Here is a 10,692-nt window from a genome sequence, read left to right as displayed (position 1 = left end):
ACTATACATCACTTTAAATTATTCTTTTTTACATATTCTAGTCAAGTCAAACTGCAATATCAGCTGTAAGACCCCTGACAATGGGGTACAGATGCTCGAGTCAGGAGCCTGTGTTTGAACCCAGGTCTTGCCACAGACTACCCAGGTGTCCTCAGTGAAGTTATTTGGCCTTTCCGTGCTTCAGATTCCTCATCTGGAAATAAGGATGAAGATGGTAACAGTATCTCACAATAACCTTACCAAGTAGGGTTGTTAGGAGGATTAAAAGAATTACAGTGCGTGAAGTAGTCAGAAGAGTTCGTGGCTTCTATGGCTTCTAACACTGTAGAAGCGTTCATGCTTACTAGTTATCTCCCACAGAGCTCAGCACCCTGATGAATAACTGGTTTTATAAATACACATTCATTTCTATGACTTTTTCTTGCATATGTAAAACAGGTGCAATGGGTAATAATTAGAAAACATAAGATATAGAAAACACCACAGTAAAATAAAAGTGTCAATTACACACAAAAACGAAGACAAAAACACACCAGCGATGCCACCACCAAGAGTTTAAAACTATTGATGTTTTCATATATTCCATTCACTGATTAAACAGCATTTACTGGGACACTTGGGTGGCTCAGTCGGCTGAGCGTCCAGCTCAGTTTCAGTTCAGGTCATGATCTCGGGGTCATGGGATCAAGCCTTGCATCAGCCTCTGTGCTCAGTGCACCTGCTTCAGATTCTCTCTTCCTCTCCCTTTCACTCATTCTGTCTCATAAACAAACAAACAAATAAATAAATAAATAAATATTTAAAAAATAAATAGCATTTACTGAGAGCCTAATATACAACAAGCTTCATGCTCTTGCTGGCTATGGCTATGTTGAGCAAAAAAGATACACAGCTCCTGCTGGGTTTACCACCTTGTAACTCTTGCAGAGTTTACCATCTGCTGGGGGGAGACACACCGTCATCAAGTAATGATATAACTACATGAAGGTGCAGCTGTGATTGTTGCTCCATAGGAGGTACACATGTAGAGACCTGACCTAGTTGTGAAGGTCTTTTATGGAAGGCTGTGAGGCAGTGATCACTGAGCTGAGAATTAATGCATAGGAATTAACTTGAAGTCATAAGGTGCATACAACAGAAGCACAATAAATCCAAAGGCCCTGCTGTGGGAGAGAATAGGGTGTGTGGAAAGGAGTAAAAGGGCCCACCGTGGCTGCAGTGTACTAGATAAAGCTGGTGGGTTAGGGAGAGGGCACCCCACCCCAAGCAGAGCTTAGTATCCTTAGTTTAGAGATTATCTTCTCTATTCCTTTGACAAGTTTTGCCCATAAGGAGCCAAGGATGCATTTATTTCACATAAATTAGATTTACACCATACCCTGTTTTTATTAGAAACATTTTTTGAGGACAGCCCAGGTGGCTCAGTGGCTTAGCGCCACCTTCAGCCCAGGGTGTGATCCTGGAGACCCAGGATCGAGTCCCACGTTGGGCTCCCTGCGTGGAGCCTGCTTCTCCCTCTGTCTGTGTCTTTCATGAATAAATAAATAAAATCTTTTTAAAAAAGAAACATTTTTTGAGCAATAAATACACAATAACTTAACCTATCTCTTATTGTTTAAATTACAAGCTGTTTCCAATTTTCTATTACGAACAATACTATGACAGACGCTTCTGGATATGGACATTAGTCCAAATATTTAACACAAGTTTCTCCAAGTGGAATCACTGGTTCTGCAGACCTGTTAGCATGTTTTAATCATCATCTTGTCTGGAAAATCAGCACATTCAACCGTCAAGACCTGGTGCCATATGGTCTTTCGAGGTTGATGCCACTGTTATATTTGGAGGCATTTTCGGTGACTTTCAGAACATTGCTCTCTCATTTTCTTCAGTATATGAGTAAGTTCCTTCGAATTTTTTCTTTTCTTTTTTTTTTTAGATTTTATTTGAGAGAGCACAGAAGGAGAGGCAGGGGCAGAGGGAGAAGCAGACTCCCTGTTGAGCAGGGAGCCTGACGCCGGGCTCCATCTCCACCCCAAGATCATGACTTGAGCTGCAGGCAGACAGTTCCCTGAGCCACCCAGATGCTCCGAGTCTCTTGTATTTGACTTTTCCTTGTCCTCCCTACAAATTCAGATCACTCAGTACCGACTGCCAACGAAGTGTCTCAGGCTCCACAGAAGAGGAAAGGCTTTTTTTTTTTAATTTTTTAAAAAAAATCTGTCCCTAAAGGAGACCCTGGCCTTGAGCCGCAGTGGATGAGAAGCCAGGCTCTGATACTCCTTTCATCATCCTCTGGCCTCCTACTTCGGGGGTGTTCCATTTTCACGCAGTAGATTCACCAACTTGTTTTATTTATTTATTTATTTATTTATTTATTTATTTATTTATTTATTTATTTATTTATTTATGATAGTCACACACAGAGAGAGAGAGAGAGGCAGAGACACAGGCAGAGGGAGAAGCAGGCTCCATGCACCGGGAGCCCGACGTGGGATTCGATCCCGGGTCTCCAGGATCGCGCCCTGGGCCAAAGACCGGCGCCAAACCACTGCGCCACCCAGGGATCCCGATTCACCAACTTGTTAAAGGTAAACGGAGTTGGGGTGATTCGATCACACACCACTCCCGTTCTACTGAGTTGACAGCTGCTATCTTCTCAAGAGCCGGTCTTCCACGGGCCATCTGCAAGATTTCCTTGGCAAACCGTCCCCACCCTTCGATCACCTTCGAAGAAGAACCCGTTTACCGTTAGGTCCTATGGATCATTCCCAGGCTTCTAACCAGTAACAGAGTCGATCTAATGGTATTTTTCTTTTCTTTTTTTTTTGTATTTTTCTTTTAACGGTTCTTTGCATTCCACTTCTTCGTTGCAAAACACCTGTTCCCGAGGGCAATGGGGGCACTTTGCAAAAGTCTAAAGCAGCCCGACTTTTGCGGGCAGGAAGATACCGGGGGGCCCACGTGAAGCCAGGCTTGCGGTGACCCAGGCGTCGCGCTCGCTGCCTTCCACAGGTTATTCCTTTTAATCCTGACGCCAACCCTGAGGTCGGTATCATCAGGGCCCCCACTTCCCGGGCTGGGAAACTGAGGCTCAGCGAGGTTGCTCATCTCCGGTGGGGGGAGCGGCTCCCCCCCCCCCCCGCTTGTCAACTGAAGCGATGAAGGAAAGGAAGTCCGACCAAGAAAAATATAAATCGGGGGAAGGCAGCGAAGGGAACGAAGCGTAAACCGAAAGGCGGCGGAGGCTCCAGCGCAGCCCGCACGCCTCCCAGCGGCCGCCTCTCCGCACCCCGCGCTTCCGGCCTCGGGAGCGCGTCATTAGCCAGCGCCCGGCGTCGCCCCTGGTCACGTGCGCGCGCGCGGCGTCAGACGTCGGGTGAGGAGGCGGGCTTTCCGGCCCTGACCCCAGCCCTTTCCGGCAAGAGCCGGAAGACGGTCCCGGACGGCTCTTGGCGGGGCGGTGTGTGGAAGCGAGCTGTGGGCCGCCGGCCCTTCCGGCGTGCGCTGGTCGCTCATGCTGCGGCCCGCGGCTGCCGGCCCCCGCTCGGATTAGCGGCGCTCAGGCGCCGGGCAGCGCGCGAGATGTCGTCGGGCCTCCGCGCCGCCGACTTCCCCCGCTGGAAGCGCCACATTGCGGAGGAGCTGAGGCGGCGGGACCGGCTGCAGAGGCAGGCGTTTGAAGAGATCATCCTGCAGTGTGAGCGGCGCGGGGGGGCGGGGAGCGGGGGGCGGGGCCCGCGAGGCGCCGGCGGGAAGCAGAGGCCGAGCCCCCGCGGCGCCCGCGAGGCCGACGCCCCTCGTCTTTTTTCCCAAGAACCGTGTGTTCTTCGTGGGCAGGCGTCGTTCGTGCTGGTGAACCCCGGCAGCGGTGCTGATGTTGTACTTGAACAGGCTCCAGAAACGTCCCGTTTTGGGGGGGGGAGGGGCTCGCGTTCCTGAGGCGGTCGCCGTCCTGAGGCGATCTCCGTCCTGAGGCGGTGACCGACCTGAGGCGTTAACTCGCGTCACTAACGTTGTCTGTCCCCCTGAGCGTGAGGAGACGTGCGGCCTCGGATTCCTCCAACCTCTCCTCGAGGCGCCGCCTCGGTGCTCTTGGGCAGCTGCCCGTTTTGAGCTGCCCGTTTTGGCCGGGACGACGTCCAGACTAGCCCTAATGAGCATTTCCGGGTCCCCTCCCCGACTCGTCGTAACTAACTAATGAATGACACACTTGGGGAGGGGGCGGGGGACACGCGGCCCATCTACCCCGTTGGAGTAAGCCTGGAGCTCTGTTGGCCATGAGGTTCAAAGGAGAGGAGTCGCCCGTTACTGAATTCCGTTTGTGCTGAATGGGTGGTTCCCAAGCTGATGTGCACATTAGCATCACTTGGATCTTTAAAAAAAAAAACATTTTTTTTAAAGATTTTATTTGTTTATTCATGAGAGGCACACACAGAGGGAGAGACACAGGCGGAGGGAGAAGCAGGCTCCCTACAGAGAGCCCGATGTGGGATTTGATCCCGGGACCCCAGGATCACGCCCTGAGCCCAAGGGAGACGCTCAGCCACGGAACCCCCTGAGCCACCCAGGTGCCCCTCCCGGAGTATTTCTTTTTCTTTTCTTTTCTTTCTTTTCTTTTTTTTTTCTCTAAGATTTATTTATGACACACAGGCAGAGGGAGAAGAAGCAGGCTCCATGCAGGGAGCCTGATGCGGGACTGATCCCAGGTCTCTAGGATCACGCCCTGAGCCCAAGGGAGAGGCTCAGCCACCGAGCCACCCCAGGGATCCCCAGATCTTTTAAAAAATTACCAAAAAAAAAAAAAAATTACAAAACCCAGACCAGCTAAGTTGCACTATCTAAGGGTAGGACACAGACATGAGGGGTTTTTTTTGAGGCTCCGCTAGTAGTTTTTTTTTTTTTTTTAAGGCTTTATTTATTCATGAGAGAGACAGAGACACAGGCAGAGGGAGAAGCAGGCTCCCTGTGAGGACCCCGATGCGGGACTGGATCCCAGGACCCTGGGGGTCACGACCTGAGCCAAAGGAAGGCACTCAGCCATGGAGCCACCTGAGCCACCCAGGTGCCCCTCCCTGAGTGTTTTTCTTTTCTTTTTTTAAGATTTTATTTATTTATGACACACATGCAGAGAGAGAGAGGCAGAGATACAGGCAGAGGGAGAAGCAGGCTCCATGCAGGCAGCCTGACGCGGGACCCAATCCCAGGTATTTTTTTTTTTTTTCCAATCCCAGGTATTGGTGCCTCTCCCCGAGTATTTCTAACGTGCAGACTAGTTTGAGTGCTTGGGTAAATATGTGGCGTGTGTTATTTCACTTCATCTTCCCAAAAATTCTGTGAAGCAGGTCCTGTTGCTGCCCTTTTTTTACATATGAGGAAACTAATGCTGAAGAGAGATTAAGAAACTCCGTTTGGGGAGGCACAGAAGATTGGGATGGGAGCCTGGATTTGAACACCAATTCGATGACTCCTAGAACTTCTGCGTTTTGTTCTCACTGGGGTTCCCAAGAAATGACCTTTCCTTGCTTTCACTGAACCCACCCTCTTAACAAAGATGGGAAGAAAAGGGGGATGATGAGCCGCTCTCGTGCTAATTCCTTGTACTCGCAGAGATCCTAGCATCCAGCAGCACAGAAGGTTTCTTCCACTGAAACGTGATTCCCATATGGGTTACGTAAATGGTCAGATGTTTATTGAATGCTTCATCTTAAAAGCTACAACACAAAGTCCCATTGGGCTGGAAGTCTGACTCCACACCTTACTGGTCTTGTCACTTAGCTTTCTGAGTCTGGTTCACCGCATCTATAAAATGGAGGCGAAGCTTGCCCTACCTGCTTCATAAAAACTGTGCATAAGTGCTTTGAAAGCCGCCTGTGTAAAAAAAGAAAGAAAGAAAGAAAGCCGTCTGTGTAATAGTGTATAAACAGAAGTTGCTGTAATTGCATTGATGGAGATTGAATGGTTTTTCTGCATTGAAAATGGTCATTTTGGGCAGCTCGGGTAGCTCAACGGTTTGGCGCCACCTTCGGTCTCCTGGAGACCCGGGATCGAGTCCTGAATCGGGCTCCCTGCATGGAGCCTGCTTCTCCCTCTGCCTGTCTCTCTCTCTCTCTCTCTCTCTCTCTCTCTCTCTCTGTGTGTGTGTGTGTCTCATGAGTAAATAAAAAAAACCTTAAAAAAAAAAAGAAAAGAAAATGGTCATTTTGATGGGGCAGCAGGCGGGTGGGGGATGTAGGAGAAATGTCAGAAGATCATCCTGGAGAAGGAAAAATCTCATTAAATAGCTGTAGTGAGTAGTATGTGCCCCAGGGGCTAGGACTCCAGACTGACCTGAGAGGTGGTCCGGGCTGGAGAGCAAGACAGCCTTTGCCTGTTTTTAAGTTTTTTTTCAGCGATTGACACCTGGGTGGTCACTTCCAGTAAGCCTGTAGAACACCTGCACTTCCCAGGCCAGTCAAGTGCAGCCCATATCTGAGCCTAAACAGAAAGATGAAAAGAGACTCTAAGGATGAGTGACATGTCCCTTCAGCCAGATCCTTCTCTTTAGTGAAAGGAACCTATAGGCAGGATCTCTCTTGAATACCTCCTGTCCTTTGAAAGACCCAATGTCACAGGGCATCCAAGTCTGGTGTGACGTACTGAAGGTCTTTTTAGAGTCCTTTGACGTGAATAGACATCAGGGTTGGAACCACTTTCCCTATCCTGATTGATTAAATTAACCTAAAGAGTATTTCTGTTTCTGTCCACGAGTTTCATTTCTGTATATAAAGGAGAAGTGGAACTCAAGACCCTTGAGTGAAGAATGATAAGCCCTTTCAACAGGAATATTCACTAGCATAAACCCTATCAAAATTTTGTTCTAGAGCAGTTCTAATCTCAGACTTGAAGGCTTTGTGACAACCCCCATCAAATGTATCTGTTCTACAGGTTTCCCGTGATCAATCTTTTGTGCTGTTTAGTGCCCCTCCCACCTTGCCAGTCCCTGTGTGACTGTCACTCCTAGCTTCTCGTCCTTTGAAGTCCTGTGCCACCTTTCCTGTCACATTTGTTACTTTCAGAAAGAAAATTCATTTTCTTCCTTTGGTTCTCTACTCTTGTGTTCTCTGACACATTAGCATCTTCTAGCCCGTTGCTTGGGCAGGAACTTCAGATTAATCTTTGACTTCTTACTTACTGGTAAACATCTGTTCATATCACTGCATGCTTTTAAAATCTATTTTTTCGCCACTGCCAGTAAGAAAAGGCCTGAATTTTTCATTCTGCTTTCATGTGTTGGCTCCAACTTTCATTTCTAGCCACTTAACCAGATCACTCTGCAAGCCGTCCTGCCTGAATTCTGTCATCTTCACCTGTACAACCATCCATGCAAATGAGTAAAGCTCACTCTTCTAATCCTTGTTATACCTGACCCTCTGCTATATTTGAGCTTCTCGAGGTCAGGGACTCTCCTATTTGTACCTCTAGTAGCCTGATCTAAAAATGAAATTTTCCAAATGTAAAAAGGTAAGACTCCCATATTACTTCGAGGTGCATGACATTTCGTTTTTCCACTGTATTTGGTTTTCTGTTTTGTTTTCTTCCTCCTGAGATAAATATAGGTAAGCAGGAGACACTCTTGCAGGAGCGTTTCCACAGGTTCCTTCGGCCGGGCCACTCGAGCTTAGGCCAAGAAACATTGAAGGAGCGTATGTTTCTGGGTTTTATACGGTTGCTACAATTGCTATTGTGCAGCACCTAGTACTTTGACACCTAATGAAAGTGAAACTGACTTGGTTGTCTTCGGTTATTTTTTTGGTCCAAATATTTATAGGATATTAAGTAGTAATAAGGTGTACGTTGGTTATAATAAATAACCTATTAAATAATCTATTTCTTCTTCTTTTCCTTTTTAATAGATAACAAGTTGCTAGAAAAATCAGATCTTCATTCAGTGCTGGCCCATAAGCTCCAAGCTGAAAAGCATGACATCCCCAACAGGCATGAGATAAGGTATTTTGAAACTGTCCTGTGTTGCTTGTGTCTCTTCAGTTGAAACGGGTCTCAGATCACCTGTCACTTCTTTAATTGAGAGGCAAGCCAAGTACTGTTTTCTGTGCTCCAGTTTTTGTCAGTTCCTCTCAAATAAGAACTTGTGAGGCCAAGTCACCAAAATTCTTTCTTTGAGGGTATGTACGCACCCAGCAGTCTTATCAGTGACTCACGGAGGGTAACTGGGCCAATTCCTCCTTCAGCCTACTGGGTTCATTTTTTTCTAAATAATCACACAGTGAGCATTCTTGAGAAGATTACGTAGATCTTGTTAATAAAGGATTGACTGGTGCATAAACATAAAGTACTTTTTATACAACCCAGGTCTGTTTGAGCCTTTTTATTTTAGTTTAGTGGTTTTCAACATATTTTAATAGAATATGAAATTAAGCTAGCAGGTTGTAGCAAGCTTTTTTTTTTTTTTTTAAGGAAGATGAGGAAAAACTTGCATTTTATTTTATTTTTTAAAAGATTTTATTTATTCATGAGAGACATAGGCAAAGGGAGAAGCAGGCTCCACGCAGGGAGCCCGACGGACTTGATCCCGGGTCTCCAGGATCATGCCCTGGGCTGAAGGCGGTGCTAAACACTTGAGCCACCCAGGCTGCCCAAATCCACATTTTAATAGAAAGAATATTGTTTCACTAAATATGACATAGATGTTCATGGTGGGGAGTTTGATGTGTTTACATGGGTTATTCGTGTAAACTATTTTTTGAGGGTCATGGTCCAGAAAAATCCAAAAGCTAGATTTCATCAAAAGCAGTTTAAATGGAATCATTCGGGATCCCTGGGTGGCGCAGCGGTTTGGCGCCTGCCTTTGGCCCCGGGCGCAATCCTGGAGACCCGGGATCGAATCCCACGTCGGGCTTCCGGTGCATGGAGCCTGCTTCTCCCTCTGCTTGTGTCTCTGCCTCTCTCTCTGTGTGTGTCTGACTATCATAAATAAATAAAAAATAAATAAATAAATAAATAAACACAAATAAATAAATAAATGGAATCATTCTATAATCTTACTGTCTTTTCCAGATGTTTATCATGTTTGTACATTAAATTTGAGGGTCCATATGGGAACAGGACCCATTACTGCTCTAGAATCTACATACTTTTTTGCATATTCATACAACATTTAGCAACTGTAAAAACAGGTTGGTAGTAATTTCAGGGTTTTTTTTTTTAAACTCGGAAGTTTGAGGTAGCCGAATTTATTTATCCCCATAGCTAAATCTGCTATATAAGTGCCTGTCATCTGTGTTTCCTCATCTGGAGAGATGCTCTCATGGCAGACCGGAGTAGGAAAGAGGAACAGATGGCTCAGCCCAGGTTCTTTTCTTGCCTAATAATAAACTCAAGAGATCCTTCCTGGTTGTGGCCCTGGGAGGCCTACTATAGTATTTAAAATATCAGTTGCAGTGTTCTGGTGAATTTTAGGTATAGAAAAAGCCATTTTACCTTTTTTATCTAAGTTCAATCAGCTGAAAACTTGAAACATTTTGTTTCTATCTAGTTAGACTCTTCGTGACTATATTTCTCTGTCCTTTGTTGGTCAGCCAAGCTCATTTGCTTGGTAAGGTGCTATAAGCAAATTTACAGTTCTTTTCACTAAATATCACTGGAATGATAATTTAATTAGAGATCCTTCCTTTCCTAAAAGCTTGAGTCTCTAATCAGGCCTCTCCTGACCGCCTTGTTTCTATTAATGGTGTCCTTATTTTCCACAAGTCATCTATGATTTCTTTTTCCCACAGTGTCCTGCCCTTCCTCATTGGTAGTCACTCAGGCACATTCATTCTTCACTCACAGTCTCTTTTGCATCTGTCCCTTAGTCCATTGAGGGAGACCAGCTCAGGGCAGTGTTTGGTGGTGCCATAAGAGTGTTTACAGAAGACGGGCCTGGTTGTTTCCTTCTCCCTTCTGTTCCCTTAAGTTCTGCCCATCTCATCCCAGTTATTCTTAAAACACTACAGCCCGTGCTTAAAAAGCTTTATCTGGATCAATTATCTGAGTCCCTTCAGAAGTGTTTTAATCCCTTTGCTTTCAGCACAGAAATAGTTGACTTCAGTCATTTTCTATGTGTGGTTCCTAGGTGGCAGCATCTGGCAAGTTGTTAGAAATGCAGAATCTTGGGCCCACACCAGACCTACTGTTTCAGAAACTGGGGGGTAAGGCCCATAACCTGTACTTAGGTGATCCTGCAAACCACTGCTTTAGACCATGGCTGCTCAGGAGTTTTTGTCATCTATCTCCACCACCAGGCACACAGTGAGTGACCTGATGATGGCTCTTTAGAGGAAGGGACTAGTTTTACATTTGCATATTTCACTGTGCTTTGCATTAATATAAGAGGATTTCATAAAAGTAATTTCTAGTTCTTCTGCCTAATTTAAGATGGCTTCTTGTACAGTGTGTTCCATTTTCTAATCTCTTGGCTTCTGTTTCATGCGTGAAGATTGGGTAAGTATTAGGTTGCCTCAAAGGATGAGGTATTAGGATGTGCTTAGAACATATCATAAAAATACCTTGAGATCTCAAGGGTGAAGTAAGGAGGGAGTGTCACACTGCTCCCTTTCCCCTCTTGTTTTTTATAGGGCACGTGGAAGAGGCTGTTCTTCCCCCTCCCTATGGGTGCTGGTGTCCTACTTTTCCAGCATCTTCCTCATCTCT

The 10,692-nt window shown here is 46.1% G+C and overlaps 1 protein-coding gene across 3 annotated transcripts in view; it reads left to right on the top strand.

Moving 5' to 3' along the window:
• Positions 1-2,438: 2,438 nt before the first annotated feature.
• ATG16L1 (autophagy related 16 like 1) overlaps positions 2,439-10,692 on the top strand; it is a 40,121-nt gene continuing 31,867 nt past the window's right edge. For all 3 annotated transcript variants that reach the window (XM_055346242.1, XM_055346241.1, XM_055346243.1), the window contains exons 1-2: positions 2,439-3,700; positions 7,896-7,989. In XM_055346242.1, the coding sequence (XP_055202217.1) occupies positions 3,586-3,700; positions 7,896-7,989 (209 nt within the window). In that variant the 5' untranslated portion in view covers positions 2,439-3,585. The remainder of the gene's footprint in view (positions 3,701-7,895; positions 7,990-10,692) is intronic.

This window comes from Nyctereutes procyonoides, unplaced genomic scaffold, assembly GCF_905146905.1.
Source record: "Nyctereutes procyonoides isolate TBG_1078 unplaced genomic scaffold, NYPRO_anot_genome, whole genome shotgun sequence".
Lineage (NCBI taxonomy): Eukaryota > Metazoa > Chordata > Mammalia > Carnivora > Canidae > Nyctereutes > Nyctereutes procyonoides.
Note: the sequence above shows the minus strand (reverse complement) of the source record. Positions and strands in the feature narration are given on the sequence as shown.